At 45.3% G+C, this 19,889-nt stretch overlaps 1 protein-coding gene across 2 annotated transcripts in view; it reads right to left on the reverse strand.

Annotated features, from left to right (window-relative positions):
- Positions 1–19,889, reverse strand: part of WWC2 (WW and C2 domain containing 2) — a 129,066-nt gene that overhangs the window by 61,889 nt on the left and 47,288 nt on the right. For both annotated transcript variants that reach the window (XM_081208725.1, XM_081208726.1), the window contains exons 2-5: positions 19,269–19,378; positions 4,399–4,602; positions 2,330–2,406; positions 1,106–1,185 (exon numbers count right to left, since the gene is read on the reverse strand). In XM_081208725.1, coding sequence (XP_081064851.1) covers positions 1,106–1,185; positions 2,330–2,406; positions 4,399–4,602; positions 19,269–19,378 — 471 coding nt within the window. The remainder of the gene's footprint in view (positions 1–1,105; positions 1,186–2,329; positions 2,407–4,398; positions 4,603–19,268; positions 19,379–19,889) is intronic.

Genomic DNA, 19,889 nt, shown 5'->3' on the forward strand with positions numbered 1-19,889 from the left:
CTATAGCTCAGTGGTAGAACATCTGCTTTGCGTGCAGAAGGCCTCAGCTTCAATCCCTGGCATTTTCAAGTTGGACTGGGAATGTTTCCCATCTCGAATCCTGAAGAACCACTGCTAGCCAGCATGCATAATATTGAGCTAGATGGACCAACGGTCTGACTCAGCATAAGGCAGCTTCTTATGTTCCTATAAATTTAGTACCTATTATAATTATCATTATTTATCATTATTAATTTTATTTTGCCCCGCAGCCTATTTAGACTGCTGCCTTTTCCTTTTCAGAGGAGCGGTGGTCTTCAAGTACAGTGGTACCTAGGTTCTCGAACAGCTTAGTTGACGAACAAATTGGCTCCCAAATGCCAAAAACCAGGAAGTAAGTGTTCCAGTTTTCAAATGTTTTTCAGAAGCTGAATGTCCGATGCGGTTGTTGGCTATTGTTTCTGGGGCACCTGCGCCAATCAGAAGCCGCGCCTTGGTTTTCGAATGTTTCGGAAGTCGAACGGACTTCTGGAACAGATTACGCTTGAGAACCAAGGTATCACTGTAGATACTTGTATTATGCCCATCAACACTTTATACAGCATGGGGAGAATTTGCATTTGGAAATGCAAAAGAAATGCAAAAGAAAAAGGTCCTGAGATCTTTCCAGCTTGCGGCATTTCAAGCTACAGCAGCTTTCTTGTGCTTCAACCTCTTCACTACAGCATGTCTTTCTCCATGACAGGTAAGGATGCAGTAAAAGCCTAATCCCACTTTAGTGGCTGATGAGGCAGGAAAATGAAACACTGCTGCTCTTCTCTCTCTTTTCCAGCTGATTCTTTGCTCTTCTGCATCCCGCAAGTGGCAGATGGAATCATTCAGTGATGCTTTTTAAAGCCTTGAATCAGCTTTGCACTCCCCCTGACTTTTTTGAAGTTAATTTTTCAAAACAAAAACATTTTAAAACAGTGGCTAGGTTCTTCCATTGCCGGTAGGCAATAGATTTATCTCAGCTGTTTTCTTATTCCAAAGCTTCTCTCAGTAAACGGATGCAATGATTCTATTTGATTTGGTCCTAACCAGCGGACTGAATTATTTAAGTCAATTTCAATCATTTCATACTCACTGTTGCAATGTTTCATAGCCTTGCTCCTTATACAGTAATTCTTGCTTCATCTGCAAGAGTTCCCTCTTCAGCTTTTTAACCTTGGATGAAAAACAAATTAGTGAGCCATTTGTTTAAGACAATGGAACACATGGTTTGGATCAGCAATTGGTGTCCCCCCAGGCATTCATTCTTGGTTAGTTGAGGGACTGGACGTTACAACCACATGACACAATACCTCTGGGGGTTGCCTCACATGTCTGTGTGTGTAATGCTTGAATGTTGTGTCCTATCTCTAGACTTGTTAGCCCTTATTAGTTTTGGCACACTATATAAATCCGTTAGCTTCTACAGGAGTAACAGGCAATTTCCACTCTTGGATATGCTAATGCTTACTAATATGGTGTGAAAAAACTGTTCACAAAAGGACTAACTGCTCTGAAAAAGAGTGCAGCATGTGCGTCAGTGTTCAAGATACCCTGCTAGCAGATATAGCTGGTTTCAACACTACCAGCCTTGCCTATCACATATAAATAAGCCCTTGTTAGTATTTGTTGAACACAAAGGAATTCTATCTTCCTCTTGATGTTCCTGAACAAGCAACTAATGCAAGAGACATTCCAGATTAAGACACCTCTTTATTTGGATAGCCTCATTATAGTAATTAAAGTTGAATTTAACATTTACTTGCTTAAGTTAATTTGTCACTGGATGTGTGCGCATGCCACCTGTTCTCATTCAAGAAACATAGCACCTACTGACATAGCTTGGAGAGAGAGAATGAAACAGAGAGTAAACATGCAAGCGGGAGAGGATCCCCAAAGGCCACTGTGTGTGTGTGTGTGTGTGTGTGTGTGTGTGTGTGTGTCTACACTACACTAACTCAGAAACCAAGAAGTTTCCATCTGGAAGTCAATCTACACATGCTACAATATGTACTGCATTTAAAAACAACAACAACTTTATTTTCTGTTACAACACGCCTCTATAAACCACCAACAAGCATGAACATACCCTAAACCAAGTACAATTCATATTATTGGAACTGCCAAGTGGTATTCGTATTATTAGAACTGCCAATGTCCCCCCCCCCCAAATATGTGTTCGTATGTGCATGCCACAAAAAACCCAGCAAACATTTCATTTGGATACTTGGGGATTTCAGTGCCTGGATGGCAAATGTCTAACAAGAAACACCACAGATGACACACATTTCCCCATAGATCTCAAATTAAGCATTCTTACCCTTAATCTTGTAGTGGAGATTTCCGCCTTCAGAATATCAGGGTCATACTTAGTGCTGGAAGAGGAGCTTGAAAATACTTATTAGGAAAATTTAAAGAAAATGGAAAATATATTTAACCAGCTAAGAAATGGCTCATTATTTAATTGCATCACAATTGCTGCATTACAGCCAAAGCTACAGCACGAGAACAACAAATATTCAAATACATTTTCTTTCTATCAACTGAAGAGCACCATAAAATTATTAGAAGATGATACATGAGTGAAGGTTACACAAATGAACAAGCAACTGGCTTTTTGGGGGGTGTTTAAAACTGAATGCATGGTTTAAAAGATTAAAATTCATTTTGACACAACCATAATAGGGATGGAGGAAAAATTCATTCACATTGCATTTTAACAGGAAACTACCTAATTTGCACTTCCTGAACCAGGATGCAAAATAAAACAGAACTATCCTTCAGAATTTGCACCTGTCTGAATCTTGCAATGTAGTTTGCAACTCAAAATATGTGTACAAAAATGTACGATATTAAGGGAAATTGCTTGCAAATGGCACATCAAACAGAATTTCATTCAAAAATGTGTATGCTAGGAGAAAAGTGCACGAAAATGTACATATACATATAATTTTTGTAGTGACTTTATATATATATAGCAAACTGATGTGAAAATGGCTGGGAAAATAAGGAACTGAGAGGAATCGAAACTGACAGTTTCATCCATCACTAGTTTGGAGGTGGTTGGAGGATGGATGGCAGCTAACAGATTGTGGTTGAATCCCAACAAGACAGAAGTATTGTTTCTGTGGGACAGAGGACGGGCAGGTGTGGGGAACTCCCTAGTCCTGAATGGGGTAACTGAGCCCCTGAAGGAACAGCTACCCAACCTGGGAGCCATTTTGGACTCACAGCTGTCCATGGAGTCACAAGTTAATTCTGTATCTAGGGCAGCTGTCTACCGGCTCCATTTGGTACGCAGCTGAGACCCTACCTGTCTGCGTACTGTCTCACCAGAGTGGTACATGCGCTGGTTATCTCCCGCTTGGACTACTGCAATGCGCTCTATGTGGGGCTACCTTTGAAGTTGACTCAGAAACTACAACTAATCCAGAATGTGGCAGCTAGATTGGCGAGTGGGAGGAACTGCCAAGACCATATAACACGGGTCCTGAAAGACCAACATTGGCTCCCAGTACGTTTCCGAGCACAATTCAAAGTGCTGGTGCTGATCTTTAAAGCCCTAAATCACGGGTGTCTAACACAAGGCCCGCGAGCCGAATCCGGCCCGCCAGACCTCGTCATGTGGCCCGTGTAGCCGCCACCGGCCGCCAGCCTTCACCTTTTATTCTCACTTTTTTTTTTTAACACAAGAAAGCCGCCTCTTCAGTGCATGCGCGGCAGCCTACAAGCCAGAGAACGTCTGCCCTCTAGCGGCGCCGGCCGTTCTACACAGGAAACCTCCACTTTACATGCATTCAGGAAACCTCCACTTGTTTTTATATTGAGCGCATGCCATCCTGTGATGTGACAGATCCAACGGCTGCCTGAACCCTTCTCTCCTGTACTGTAAGTCCTACAGATACAACCAGCCCTTTGAGGGTGACCAAACTGCTGGTGCGGCCCCCGATGAATTTGAGTTTGACACCCCTGCCCTAAATGATCTTAGCCCTGTATACCTGAAGAAGCATCTCAAACCCCATCGTTCAGCGCGGACATTGAGATACAGCACAAAGGGCCTTCTGGTGGTTCCCACACTGCGAGAAGTAAAGCTACAGGGAACCAGGCAGAGGGCCTTCTCGGTAGTGGCCCTGTGGAATGCCCTCCCATCAGATGTCAAGGAACTTTTAGAAGACAGCTGAAGGCAGCTCTGTACAGGGAAGCTTTTTAAAGTTTAATGTTTTACTATGTTTTCATATATGCTGGAAGCCACCCAGAGTGGCTGGGGCAACCCAGTCAGATGGGCGGGGTACAAATTTACTACTACTACTACTGCTACTGCTACTACTACTACTATTACAGCAACAAATGAATGAATAAATACAAATACCGTATTTCTAAGATACGTACAGCTTGTATGAGAACTTGATTTCTCCTTGTAAGCATCATTCAGCCTCACATATTCATCCAAAGCAAGTGCTAGTCTCTGTTCTTTCACATGGTACAGTTCTTTCTGAGTGCTGAGTGCATCTTGTGCTACTGTAAGATAATCTTTCAGCATTTTCTCTTGTTCTTGCCTCCATTGTTTTCTTGGATCTTCTATCTGTGTGGTTTCTGGAGAAATGCAGTTGTAAAAGCTTTTATTTAGTAAAATAAAACTGGTCAATCTTAGCCACATTCAAATTAGTGATGTCCAAAGGACTTGTTTAAAAAGCTTTGTTCTATTACCTTGCTAGTTTTAAGTGACATCTTTACTGAATCACATTTTGAACCTCTGCATTATCTACCCATTTTTCACCAGACCCAAGCAAGACATACATACTCAAGCAATACAATGGGTCAGAGTAGACCCAAAGAAAATAATGAAAGTCAGTTAATTTTGATAGCTCTACCCTGAGAAGGACTAACACTGAATACAACTGATGGATCCAATAACATTTTTGTCCCACAGATCATAGAATCATAGAATCACAGAGTTGGAAGAGACCACAAGGGCCATCGAGTCCAACCCCCTGCCAAGCAGGAAACACCATCAGAGCACTCCTGACATATGGTTGTCAAGCCTCTGCTTAAAGACCTCCAAAGAAGGAGACTCCACCACACTCCTTGGCAGCAAATTCCACTGTCGAACAGCTCTTACTGGGTATAAAACATGTTAATAACTGAGATTACTTCCAAAGTATCTTAGGACTGAAGAAGTTTAAGTGAAAAAGCAATTTTTACATGTAACATGTATGTTATGCTCTATGTTCTTTACTACTTTCAGCCTGCTGTTCTCCTATATAAAAGGCAGAAAAGAATGTTTAAACCTTTAAGGCTAAAGATAAAGATTCAGGTTTTAAGAACATCTCAGGTTAATGAGTTCAATTTATGTTGATGAAAGATGCTATAGTCTTAAACAGTACTTTACATCTTCAAAGCTCTCTAGGAAAACATTAATCCAAGATACTGATTTAGGTTCAAGTGCTTCTCCTAGCTCTAACGTTAGTTACATATACTTCTCTAAGACACTTTCTCTACTTTTGCCTACTTAAATTACCCAGTGCAAACAGTAACTCCAATGCACCACAATAGACTTTAAACATATGTTTGGTTAGCTTCTGCTGCAGCAGAAGAAGGTCCCTGGTGGTATCAATTGCCAATAATGCTCAATAGTCCTACACATTTAATCTTCCTACTGCTACACTTTGATGTGAATTCAAGAGGCAAGTAAATGAGGAAGTAGCTCTTTTTCAAAAAAAGAAAAAGGAATCAGAATGCTTCCCATGCGCCCCCTTAAACTCAAATACAGTTTATGTAGGTACATTTCTATGGAAAGTTTTGCCAAATATACTCAAAACAAGACTAGAGATAGATAGTATTTGTTTTTACACAAGCATATGGAAGGAAAATAAGAGGTGACAACTTTATATACCGCTGATTTCTCATACGCTTAATAGGATGCTTCTCCCCATCCAAATACTTTTTTGGCATCTGTTGGTCTCAAGGGACAGTGATGTGAGCCTCTAGGGGTGAAGTCAAACTGCTGTTGTTAGAAGCATCCAAGTGACCTCCCTGGGCTGTGTGCATGGAGGTCCTGGGCTGCTCAGGTGATGACCTCCCTCTCAGCCTTGCTGATCTGCTCCAAAGGAAACCAGAGCAATACATTTGGCACCAACCTGGCTGCAGGAATTGCTGAAAGAAGTCGTACAAGGCACCATCCAACCATCTCAGGGATTCCACTCTGGGTTTCTGTAGGGTTTACTCCTTTGCTTTCTCTTCTCCCAAAGATCTCTCGCAAGGCAATGGAGGTTTAGGATCAGAGTTTTCCTTCTAGATGGGCTACCTCCCCAGGTTGATGAGCCCCATTTGACCCTCACTTCCCTCTACAGCAAACGCAGAAATTGCCTTCTTGACCATTTGACCCACTACTTGTCTCATCCACTCAATCCGGTGCAGCCTGTCTTCACGTGCAGGGAAAGTCCCTAATTCATTGAGGGTTTGAGATCCATTGTATACTGTCACCTGGTTTAGCTGGGTAGTCAAAGCTGTTCACTGAGGTGTGGCCATTGTCACATGCTGACAGCTTTTAGGAGCCACAGGTGAAAGCCCAGTGCAGGGTGGGGACAAACTACCCCAGAAGGAGCACAATGTGTCTCCCACCAGAGGCACGACCCCTCCCCTAACACCCCATACAAATAATTTTTATATAAAGCAGAGAAGCTGGCAAAAGCCACATGCAGTCAAGGCAAGCAGAAATAAAGAGGTGTTTCCCAAGCAAAGACAGAGCACAGGAGATGTTCCCTCCATTGCCCTTGTCTTCAAAATGCACCTTTTCCCCCTCCCTTCACAGAGAAAGGGGGAGATCATCCCTATGGGCACCAGCATACATCCTTAAATCTCAGAGCCAGGAGCCAGGAGCAAGTCTTTCCCTTGGGCATCATGAGGCAGAAAAAACTCTGGAGAAATTCTAGTTGAGACAGAAAGAGCCTTTTTTTCTACTGCTTTTGTGTGTGCCTTTTTTTTTGGCATACACACTAACCTATGCAAAAATAACAATTATTGGGGTGGTTAAGGGGAAGTGATCATGAAAGCAAACCCAAAGCATCAAATGGGATTTCATAATGATTCTACAATCAAACAGGATAAAGGCAGTTCTGTTGGGCTTTGGGGGATGAATGTAATGATTGCGGTTGTACTTTAAGAGAGCAGCACTAGTCGTAATGGAAAATAATCTCACAAGAGAGAAAAGCCATATCTGCGAACACATTTCAGGTAATTGCTCAGTAGGTTTAAGTCAGGATTGCTCAATGTGTGGCCCAAACTAAAGGAGTAGCCTGCAGAGTCCTAAAATGTGGCCCACAGCAATGCTGTCCTTGTGACTGTAGGACAAGGACAAAGCTGTTTCAATGCAGGGTGTGCGTTTTTTAGCACTTACAGTCTCACAAATCAAGCAATTTTATTTATTTTCGCCTTTATGAAACCTCATGTGGCCACAATTTTTGTTTCTGAATATGAAAACAAAATCAGTTGTGATCGTCTCAGTCCTGAAAAGGACTGGTGATATTGTTTCTGAAACGTTCCAGGTTTAGGAAAAATTAAGATCCTTTCGAATAATGATTTCCAAACCCTAAGTTTTCTAAAGATGGCTTCCACTCTATGGCTGTTACAAGAAATAGCATGAAAAGGTTCACTGTGACAAGTGGCAAACGGGTATATAAATTAAGGCTACGTGGGTGAATTTCAGCCTACTGGAGGTTTCACAGGCCATCTATTCCTAACAGCAGGGCAGTGTACTTTTACATCCACGAAGCAGCGGGACGAAAGCCAGTCCTGCTTGCATTAAAGAAAAAGGTTACCTTTCCACTTCAAGGTAGCAAAGCCAAAGCTGGATACACTACACAGCAAGCATCTGCAGAATATTTGCTGCAACCTTGCTTCCCTCAAATAAGAGCAATTGGAATAAGTCAGACATAATTCAAGCTTGCCTTTGGTAGCAGAGCAGAAGAGAGCAGTACGCATATGCTGTTTCAGAACTGCTGTTACTTGGAACATACTGGGACAAATGATGACAGCAAAATAGCATATTTTGCCGTAAAAATAATTTTCAGAGCACCAGTTAAATATGAGCCCATAAATTCGATTCATAAACACCATTTATTCCCAATAAAAACGTATTTACTCAGAGAGCATTCTGCATGCAGATATGAAGCTCTGGTCTGCGCTGCAATCTACCTGTATAAATTTCAGTGCAATTGTAATTCCATAACAAAAGAGCATTTCTCTTGACTCTGTCAGGCTTGATTGAAATGTCATACCATGGAATTGATCTCTATTCTTTGAGTTAACTGTCCTTTTGTGTAAGGCATATGGTGTTTCTGGGGATCATGAACATTTGTATTCTTGTTCTTCCATAGTGGACAACAGCAAGTAATTTCAGGCTAGGTTGTCAATTTCTTGTGCTGAGGGAGGAAAAAAAGAACTCAAATCTTTGGACCCATTTGCTCTTCTAAGCTGCTGGCTCAAATAAAAATTTTATGCACTTAAAGAAGGCAGTGAGGGACCAGAGTTTTCTCTTCCTCTGACTAAATAGCTTGTAGACAACACAGTTTCCCATCTTTCTTGAGACAAGCACAACACTGTAATATAAGAGACTGTACCTCTGTTGTCACACATTGTCATATGTACCTTTTGTCGGTATGACTTTGTTGGAAAATTAGGTCCTCTGCCTTACGGTTCCTGAGACTATCAGAAAAGAAACTGAAATACAGTGAATCACGTTTAAATCCTTGGGATGCTTGAAGAAATGAGGAATTTAAAAGCACCCAACTGTCACTGTTCAGCTTCAAGCTGCAAATGGAAAAGCAACGCTGCTACCAGACCTGTGAAATCCAAAACGACATTCTGTAGCCAGGTGGACAGTCCCTTTTCAACAGCCCCAAATGTCGGGAAAGGAATGGTCATCAGAACCATGGTGGGAAAGGAAAGCATTAAATATCCCCTCCCTCCTTGCTGAAGTCCCAATCCTGATCCCCCTACCCCAGCTATAACTTAGGGAGGGAAAACAAATCAAGCTACAGTAGAACCTCTACTTACATCCCGCTCTACTTAGGCCCGTTCCAAGTCACGGCCATGGGAAACCCAGAAGTAAACACTGGGTTTGCCGCAATTCGCCCATGTGCAGAAGCGGCCGCCGCCGTCTGCACATGCACAGAAGTGGGCTGCTGCCCAATGCGCCTGTGCAGAAGCGGGCCGCCGCCAAATGCGCCTGCGCACAATGGCACTTCTACCAGCAACCTGTTTCGCCATAAGGACGGGCCTCCGGAATGGATTGTGGTCTTGAGTAGAGGTTCCACTGTAAAGGCAATGCTATTTGGAAAAGGAAAGGGTTAAAGGGACAGAGCAGAATCCTACAGAAGGGACATTGTAATTAATGGGGCTTATTCCCAAGACAGAGTATGCAGATTTGCAGAAAGAGCATGCTGCGTTTGAAAAAAACATTATTTTAGTGCTAACACAACCCAGCCCCCCCCCCCGTTTGAAGCTGTTCTTTAAGAAAAATGAAATCAAACCCAACTGCCATACATTTAATGTAAAATTAAATAGTGCGTAAAACACCAGGTACTTTTATTTTTCATGGGTTTCCTTTCAAAACATCTACAGAAGAAGCTTTGCTTATGTTTCTCCCTACTTAAAGTGTATTACCATCATACAATTGAAATGTCAAATGTAAAACAAAACCTAAAAAGCAAAAAGGGGGACTGAACCCCAGTCCAATCAACGTAGATTTAATGCATTAATTGCTAGCGTGATTAACCACCTAATCAACTCTTCATAAAGTATGGCATGCTTCCATCAACCCTAAAAATTGGAGCCATGCATCTTTTCTACAACATGTTTTTTGATTGCAAGTCATTACTGCACAATTCACACGGCGAAGACTAGGTCAACATAATTAAACACCCACTCATGAAACTGGCTAACAATCTGTTACTTACCTTCTTTACCAACAATAACATGCAAAACTAGAATTTCTAAATTTATCAAGCTTCCTGCTGTATTCTAGTGTTGGCATTGCTAGGTGAGATCCATGGAAGGTAACTTGTTTAACTAAAAATGTTACCATGGTGGGGGGGGGGGTCAAGACTTCACCAAGCCTTACCCACTGAATTCCTGCAGATATGTCATTTCTGCTCTACTGGTTAGCTGAGTGGTGAAGGTGGCATCTCTTGAAAGCTAGGTGTATACAGGTGTCCTTTCCACAAACTGACTGATCCCAATCAATCCCAATGGGGCGAGTGTATCTGCACCCTATATAAAGGAGTCATTAACCCACAGCTGAATGACAACACGGAAGAAGCTAAGAGAAAGCAGGTCACTTTTGGAGCTCAGACATTTCCATACTAAAGCATTAAATTATCCAAGGTCCATATGTCAAACCCTGAAACAAAGAGGCAATCTGCCAAAACTTCAATCAGAAGCTAGCTGGTGAGCACACTGGTGCTTCTTAAAGCTTCAAAAAGTAGAAGGGAAAGTAATAGTATTATCCTTCTTGACTTCACCATGACTGCATCTTCCCTTCCATCTCAGGCAGTGCATTGTTTCCCCATTGCAGTCCCAGGTGCAAAGGACATACAACCATACAACAAAAGGCACAGGACAACAGTGTTGGAATGAAATAAGTCCTTAACTTTCATTCATTGCAGATGTCAGATGGTTTGATGTAGGCATTGGGTATGTATCCTGAAATCAACAAGCCCGTGTGCAGGTTGATGTTTAAACAGAGTTGACCAAGGTAAAGGGTCACCCTGCAACACGCATCACATCTGGGTGACCCACCAAGATCACCATAACAGGGGTGCAACGGTCCCCTGAGCTGGGTTTCTGGACATGAGGCACCCCGTAGCCTCCCTTAAGGGTATACATGACTACAGAGCAGTGGGGAGCACCCCCTGGCCATGTCGGCTAAGGATCCATCCCAACGCCTCTTCTGGCACTCAAAGTTGGTGGGAACGGGCATTGCCTGACATAAATGCTTCCAGGCAAACACTTCCTGTTCCAGTGCTACTTACTGGGATCTCCAATCCCAATCCTGCCAGGACTTGTACAGAAAAGGGCCCAGGAGCAAATAATCCTCTCACTTGCCAGTATACTTCACCAGGTACTTCTCCAGGTACTAAAGAACAGTCTGTGCCGTTGATTCAGAGCAAGACACAAGACATTTGTTCGGTCTATAACCTTTGAGAACCTTACAGGGGAACCATTCATAAGCAGCAGGAAGTCAACAACAACAATGGACACAAACGCTTTACAAAAAAACAACAATGGACACAAACATACAAATTGCCATATTGTGATAAAGGGTCATGAAGTCTGCATCATAGTGAGAGTCACCAGACATCGGAATTTTTATTTGAAGTTAGTAGATGTTTTTAGAAAAATAACCATTTATATGTTGAGATCTCAAGCCGAGGTGTGTGTGTGTGTGTGTGTGTGTGTGTGTGTGTGTGCGCGCTATTTAAATCCATCATCTGCCTCCATGCATTTGGCACAGGATGGAAATCCTGCCAGAAACATAAAAGTAGCAACACGGGGGGGGGGGGTGGATAAAACATGTGAACATGTTGCTGAAATGGCCACAAATGATACATCATATTACACAACTCTTTTCAGATCATGATGGGTGAGATGCTTACATCGGTTAGCAGCTTCAGGCTCCTGCAAAATATTTTGACTTGGTTAAACATTAATTCCAACACTGTGGCTTGTGAGAAGTGGAGAGGATTTCTAGCAACTTACAAGTCAAGCTGTTATAAGAAGGTGTCTTTTCCTAAGACATTTGAGGATAATGCTGTGTTTTTTCTAGTTGTAATTGTACCTGTCCTGTGCAGAAAAAAGAGGATTACTGTTCTTTCAGCAATCAAACCTAGTGTTAGTCTTTTGAGGGGGAAACTGTACAGATGTTATATGGGCAACAGTACTAGTTTGATTAGATATATCTTGAGGTTTGGTTCAACTCGTTTTTGTGTGTGTATGGCTGTAGCATTAGATTCTGTTTTCTCTTCTCCTGCTTAAGCATCAGAATCCAGACTCAGAACTGAGCCCCAATGAGATCTCCTGTGCAGAGGAGCAGGAACATGGTCCCAGAGAGCCCTCTAGCACAAATGGAGACCTGGGGATTCCATGCTTCATGAAGCTCAGCTAGAGGCCCTTCCCCATAATAACAGTCTTCCACTATGGGTCTCCAGTATGAGGGACCCCACTGTCCCTTATTGGGACCTTGATTCCAGACCTGGGCTTGCTCATCATTCTCTCCAGGACTCCAGAACTAGTGGCAATTCTGCCTGGGCAGAAGTTCCGGTATGGTGACGCAATCCCCAACTAGCAGCCTCAGACCTACCATCCAACTGGACTACTTAGGAGGGAAACACAAACCCCATAGGTGCTCTGGATACTGGCTGTGAGAAGCTCCAGAAAGATGTGAGGCTATAGGTAAAGGTAAAGGGACCCCTGACCATTAGGTCTAGTCATGACCGACTCTGGGGTTGTGGCGCTCATCTCATTTTATTGGCCGAGGGAGCCGGCGTACAGCTTCCGGGTCATGTGGCCAGCATGACTAAGCTGCTTCTGGCGAACCAGAGCAGCGCACGGAAAGGCCGTTTACCTTCCTGCTGGAATGGTACCTATTTATCTACTTGCACTTTGACGTGCTTTCGAACTGCTAGGTTGGCAAGAGCAGGGAAAAAGCAACGGGAGCTCACCCCATCACAGGGATTCGAACCGCCAACCTTCTGATCAGCAAGTCCTAGGCTCTGTGGTTTAACCCACAGCGCCACCTGCGTCCCTTATGTGAGGCTACAGGTCCACTTTAAAAAAAGAAAAACAACCACCACCAGTCTCTGCAGTGCTATATTTCCAGAAAAAGAAGTGCCAAAACTCAAAATGAATGCCACCCTTGTTCTCTTATAATGGCAATGGCGCCCACCTGAGAGGTGCTGGAACTGAGTTTTGGCGAATTCTGGTTGGGGGTGGGAAAGCCCTGAGTCTTTGGCTGCTCAGCATTGATGCAACAGAGCAACAACTCCAGGAGGTAGCCCTTCCTTAGTCTTGCATTTCCTTGCTCCATATTTTTTCAGTAGAATCTCCTTGCGTGGCTAGAACAGGCCACGTAAGTTCTGGTTGTGCAGACAGCTTACCAAAGCCCCTCTTGTATATAGTAACTCAACTGTAGAACCAGAAGTTGTGCACAAACAATAACTAATCAATAGTGGGTTGTGACAGTGACTGTGCCACCTCTCTCACAAGTTTCTGAATATATATATTTACCTTACACATATACCCACGATTTCTCTGTCAATAGCCTACATAAAGCTACTATTGGTAGACATGCTGCCCTTATTTTGTACTAGTGTTGTAATTCTGAAATTATGTGAAAAGCCCTGAGGTACCCTTTCAAAAAGAAAATTGCATACATGAGTTAGGTGAACTTAAATATATTTTGAGCAAGCTAAAGACTAAACTAAACAAGGGATTCTTCTTAACTGTTTTTGCTTTCTGATCCTGAGCCTACAATACAAATTGGGAACTTATCCAAGCAGTGCTGCTGATATGCAACTTTGATTTATTGAACTGCAACACTGAAACCATACCAAAATGAAAAAAGGAGGTAGTAAATCAAGCCCAACAGTCATCACATACTGAAAGTCAATTCTTCAGAATGGCTAAGGGATGGAAATCACTGCTGGGGATTCTTACGGTTTCAACAATAATACTTAACATTTATGTGGGGCTTTGGTTGGCATATTTGAACATTCATCCCATAATCCACCACCATGTAAGGTAAGTGACTATTATCATCCTCATCTTTTTGAAGAGAACAGAGGCTGAGAAAGCAGTGCCTTAACTAAGGCCTCCTCATGAATTCTTGGAAAGGACAATCCTAGAACCAGGAACACCATGGTTGACAGCTCTCAGTCTTAGCCACTACACCATGCCAGCTGTTTCAAAAGAATTCAGGCTACATGAAAAGGCTTGGGATGCAACATTATCCTCCTACCTACAATAAATAGCCAGCATAGTTTGGCATCCATTTCTTTTAAAAAGCAAAATGCTCAGGGGCTGAAAAAGGGGAGATATGTTGCTTCCAACAGTACAAAGACTAACAGTAACGCAAGTGGTGCAGCTGTTAATACATCATCTACATTTCTGCACAACTGATAATGTATACAAATGCCTCCCCAAACTGCCATTTCTACAGCTAAAAGTTAATGAAACTTTTGGTAAACTCCTGTGTGCTGCAGTTAGCAATTATCAGACCGTTGCATTCCAGGCAGGAGAATTAAAGCTATAATCTCAACTTTAGCATGTAAGACAAATGACCTGCCTCTGACCCTTATCACAGGCAGTTTACCATCCAGTAACTCAAACAAAGAATGCTCTCTTCAGAACACCCACTCCAATACCCCACATACCTGATGTCTACTGCGCTCCAGAAAAGTTTCACCAAAATTGCTCCGTCAACATGGATTAATATACCACTAAGAGAGCATTAAGTACCTGAAACCTCAGTCTCAAACAATGAGGTAAAACCAGTTCAGCAAAACAAAAGTACACCCATTCCACCACCTTCCATAAAACACATTTACAAAAACACCCCCTCAAAAACCTCACCCCTACACACATTTTAAAGCCCACAGCAGGAGAAGGGGCATTTCATTACAAATATGTGTATTTTGTTGCATTCCAGTGCTGCATGCCCAGTAAAAACCCGCCGTGTAAACAAATTCCAAACAAGCTGTCTCAGGTTTGCTATAGGCATAGTTCATATCTTGTTTGTTTCTTCATCCTTGAAGCCTCAAGTATGGATCTTAGCCCTGTAAAGATTTTTAGCACACTACAAAACATAGTACTTTATGGCCTCTGATTTTAATGCAGTTTTAATCTTATTTCTCAGACAAGCCATGTCCAGTTATAATCTAGGATAATAATAACCAATAGCTGGTCCATGGCTCTCCTTTCTTCACAGCATGCTCTTTAGATGGACCATTATGACTTCAGTAAGTCACCTTTTAATATTTATCAGGGTCAATTAGAATAGAAATGTTTTAATCGTATCTTATCCAAGTGATAACCCCTTTTCTGCTGGTGCTCTGTTTTAAAGAGACAAGAATTGCTGCAGTCCCTTGGAGCCTGGTTTTATTTTGATATGAATATTCGTTAGCAAGACCCTACTATTGTGATAAAATGTCACTACAATGCTATACACACTACATTGGTTTAGAGTAAATATGTATATGGGTGGAGAATAGGGATAATGCCAGTAGACTCCACATGTTCCTGCAACATGTGATCATCATAACATGGGGAAACCCTATTAGCATACATGCACAAGCTCTTTCACAGGTTACGGTATACAGTGGTGCCTCGCAAGACGAAATTAATTCGTTCCGCAAGTCTCTTCGTCTTGCGGTTTTTTCGTCTTGCGATGCACGGTTTCCCATAGGAATGCATTGAAAATCAATTAATGCGTTCCTAGGGAAACCGCCTTCAGACCAGGTCCGGGGACAGTCTGTCCCCGGACCTCTTCTGAAGGCTGGGGGGGGCAAGGGCTTTTCTTCCCACCCCCAGCATTTTAAAAAACCCTGGGACAGCGGAGGACTTCTCCGCTGTCCGGGGCGATTTAAAAGCCCCTGGGAAGGCAGGCAGGGGGGACAAAGACTTTTGCCCCCCGCCAGCCTTCAGAAGAGGTCCTGGGGGCAGCGGGAAGCGAAGCGCTTCACTTCCCCGCTTCCCCCCGACGTCTTTTGCAGCAAGGGGCTGCGGGGAGATCACTATCTCCCCGCAACCCCTTGCTTCAGAAGAGGTCCGGGGGCAGCGGGAAGCGAAGCGCTTCGCTTCCCCACTTCCCCCGGTCTTTTGCAGCAAGGGGCTGCAGGGAGATCGCTATCTCCCCGCAACCCCTTGCTTCAGAAGAGGTCCGGGAGCAGCGGGAAGCGAAGCGCTTCGCTTCCCCGCTTCCCCCGGTCTTTTGCAGCAAGGGGCTGCAGGGAGATCGCTATCTCCCCGCAACCCCTTGCTTCAGAAGAGGTCCGGGAGCAGCGGGAAGCGAAGCGCTTCGCTTCCCCGCTTCCCCCGGTCTTTTGCAGCAAGGGGCTGCAGGGAGATCGCTATCTCCCCGCAACCCCTTGCTTCAGAAGAGGTCCGGGAGCAGCGGGAAGCGAAGCGCTTCGCTTCCCCGCTTCCCCCGGTCTTTTGCAGCAAGGGGCTGCAGGGAGATCGCTATCTCCCCCCAGCCCCCTGCGACCCTCCCCCGGCTGGAGAGGTGACACGCGCCTATGGCAGGAGCCTCCATAGGCGCACGTCACCTCTCCAGCTGGGAGAGCGCGCGCAGGGCTAAAGCAGCCCCCTGCGACCCTCCCCCGGCTGGAGAGGTGACACGCGCCTATGGCAGGAGCCTCCATAGGCGCACGTCACCTCTCCAGCTGGGAGAGCGCGCGCGGGGCTAAAGCAGCCCCCTGCGCCCCTCCCCCGGCTGGAGAGGTGACACGCGCCTATGGCAGGAGCCTCCATAGGCGCACGTCACCTCTCCAGCTGGGAGAGCGCGCGCGGGGCTAAAGCAGCCCCCTGCGACCCTCCCCCGGCTGGAGAGGTGACGCGCGCCTATGGAGGCTCCTGCCCCGCTCGGGATGGCAGTCCCGGCAGGGCAGACAGCTCTGCGCCGCCATCCCGAGCGGGGCGGGACTTAGCGCCCCGCTCGGGATGGTGGCGCAGATCTGCCTGCAGTCCCAGGACGGCAGACAGCTCTGCGCCGCCATCCCGAGCGGAGCGGCGCAGATGTGCCTGCCGTCCCCGGACGGCAGACAGCTTTGCGCGGCCATCTGGAGCGGGGCGGGCTTCTCCCCCGGCTCCCGATGGCTGTGCAGAGCCCGCGCTGATCCCGGCACGGCAGACAGCTCTGCGCCGCCATCCTGAGCGGGGCGGGACTTAGCGCCCCGCTCGGGATGGTGGCGCAGATCTGCCTGCAGTCCCAGGACGGCAGACAGCTCTGCGCCGCCATCCCGAGCGGGGCGGGACTTAGCGCCCCGCTTGGGATGGCGGCGCAGATGTGCCTGCCGTCCCCGGACGGCAGACAGCTTTGCGCGGCCATCTGGAGCGGGGCGGGCTTCTCCCCCGGCTCCCGATGGCTGTGCAGAGCCCGCGCTGATCCCGGCACGGCAGACAGCTCTGCGCCGCCATCCTGAGCGGGGCGGGACTTAGCGCCCCGCTCGGGATGGTGGCGCAGATCTGCCTGCAGTCCCAGGACGGCAGACAGCTCTGCGCCGCCATCCCGAGCGGGGCGGGACTTAGCGCCCCGCTTGGGATGGCGGCGCAGATGTGCCTGCCGTCCCCGGACGGCAGACAGCTTTGCGCGGCCATCTGGAGCGGGGCGGGCTTCTCCCCCGGCTCCCGATGGCCGTGCAGAGCCCGCGCTGATCCCGGCACGGCAGACAGCTCTGCGCCGCCATCCCGAGCGGGACGGGACTTCTCCGCTGTCCCGGGAAGGCAGGCGGGGGGAGCAAAGACTTTTGCCCCCCGCCGGCCTTCAGAAGAGGTCCAGGACCTCTTCTGAAGGCCGGCTGTGGGCGAAAGTCTTTGCTCCCGACCGCCAGCAATTTAAAACAGGTCCCCGGAGATTTCCCTATGGGCTTTCGTCTTGCGAAGCAAGCCCATAGGGAAATTCGTCTTGCGAAGTGCCTCCGAAACAGAAAACCCTTTCGTCTTGCGGGTTTTCCGTCTTGCGAGGCATTCGTCTTGCGGGGTACCACTGTACAAACATGAAGGATGTTACTTTGTTCTCTCTGTGGCAAGGCTGAGAGTACACCAATGTAGTACATGAATTACTCAGGCTTTTCCTTTCCTTTTTGTGCTATGGCTACTCTTCCAAAATTGGTTTTATTGTTATTAAAAACAAATTTTTAAATCTCAAGCTACACAAAGCTCAGACAGTTCCAAGAAGATTAAGCTCTTCACTGCTTTTTAACAAGTAACATCTCAGCAGCACAGATGACAGAAATTCTTAAATGAAAAGTAGTAAGCAATTGCACTGGGTTGTATCCAATGCTATGTTTGTGAAGTTCTGCTTGTGCAATGGAACGTCACTCTGTACAGCCCACATGCAACTCCCAACTAATAATTTTGGGACCATTTGTGTGTCATTAGATCAGCTACTTCTGAGGTTTTTACATCACCCATACTGTCAGAAGTACAGTGGTACCTCGAGTTACAAATGCCTCAGGTTACAAACACTTCAGGTTACAAACTCCGCTAAACTGGAAGAGTTACCTCGAGTTGAGAACTTTGCCCCAGGATGAGCACGGAAATCGTGTGCTGGCGGTGCAGCGGCAGCAAGAGGCCCCATTAGCAAAAGCACGCCTCTAGTTAAGAACAGTTTCAGGTTAAGAACAGATCTCCGGAACGAATTAAGTTCATAACTAGAGGTACCACTGTAGCAAAATTCAGTTTCTAATGTCTGGATGAGGGACATTAACTTATTAACTGAGAAACTTCTACCAATGGCAAAGAATTCTGGGGCAAGTTCTGGGGCAGACATACAGCTTACATGGGGCGCTAGTCAGGTCTACTGAGCCTAATGAGAATGCATCCCAGAAAACACCCAGCATTCCCCTGTGGTTGCACAATACAGGGAAAGATTGACATCTGTGAGCAAGCTGGCTTTCATGGAAGCCTGCCTGCCATGACTCACCTCCACTTTGAGGATCCCTCGGTTTGAAAACCACAGCACAAAAGCAATTATGAATATATGGTTATATTTGGATTTAATGCAGTTTCCTATGAATATATTTACTGAATATTGTTCCAGCATATTCTGGATTTTGTGTTTCTGGCTTACAGAGAGACCAATTAGAACGTTAAGTTTTGGCAAAGATGGGGAGTTATTCCTTATGTTTGTATAAACAGAAAAACAGAATGTTTTAATTAGTGGCACAGAGGTTTTAAGGTTAACAGTCAATCCTGTGCAGTTCTGATCTCCATTTTGAGAACCTCAGTTTTACGTGTCCTTGACAGACAGAAGGATGTAAGAGCAGTTTTTTTAAAAGGAAGGAAGTGGGGGGGGGGGGAGTAGCTGCGGTAGACATTCATTTATTTTCTTAGGAAAAGCACTAAAAGAATTGCTATGGGGAGTTTTGACTGTCTCATAAGAAATCTCTCCTCTTCAAGTTCTTGTTAAGAGTCTAACAACAGAGTCTAATCTAGCTAAGCCTTCTTATATAATCAATAAAGCACTTAGAGAAAACACTTACGGTTTATGTGGTCGATATAGTAGACACCAATCTGAGGATCGTATGCGGCTTCCCATCCCCATGGTAGCTCATCTCCAACACAGTCTGCAAAGGATAATGGCTTTGTTAACCTAAAAACAAAACCAGAAAGTAATTGAATTAAGATTATGGAATTTTTCCTAGACATACACATGCAGAAAATTAGGCAAAGTAATTCAGAAGTGTCACTTCAGGCACTATACTGTTCAATATCTCCACTTTCAAACGAGGAAGAGAGAAAGGCTTGTTTAGGATGAACTGACAAGGGTAAGAGGCTAAAAAACCAATGTCTGAGATGTCTAAACAGAATCAAGGAAATCTTCAATATATTCCTTTTTTCAAGGCCAAACAGGATGCCATTCTGGAACACCCATTTTCCAGAGCTATGATGTTCCCTCTTTGCTCTAAAAATCGGAGCCCCTCCTCGATGGGGAAGAGCCGAATTAAACTAGACCAGGGGTCAGCAACCCGCGGCTCTGGAGCCGCATGTGGCTCTTTTACACCTTTGCCGTGGCTCGGGGCGGATACTAGCGAGGGGAGGAGGCGCATTGTGTGCCCCGACACTCCCCACTGTGGCGGGCGCTGTACTGGCTGTGACGTCGC

Source organism: Podarcis bocagei, assembly GCF_964188305.1.
Source record: "Podarcis bocagei genome assembly, chromosome: 9".
In the NCBI taxonomy this organism is placed as follows: domain Eukaryota; kingdom Metazoa; phylum Chordata; class Lepidosauria; order Squamata; family Lacertidae; genus Podarcis; species Podarcis bocagei.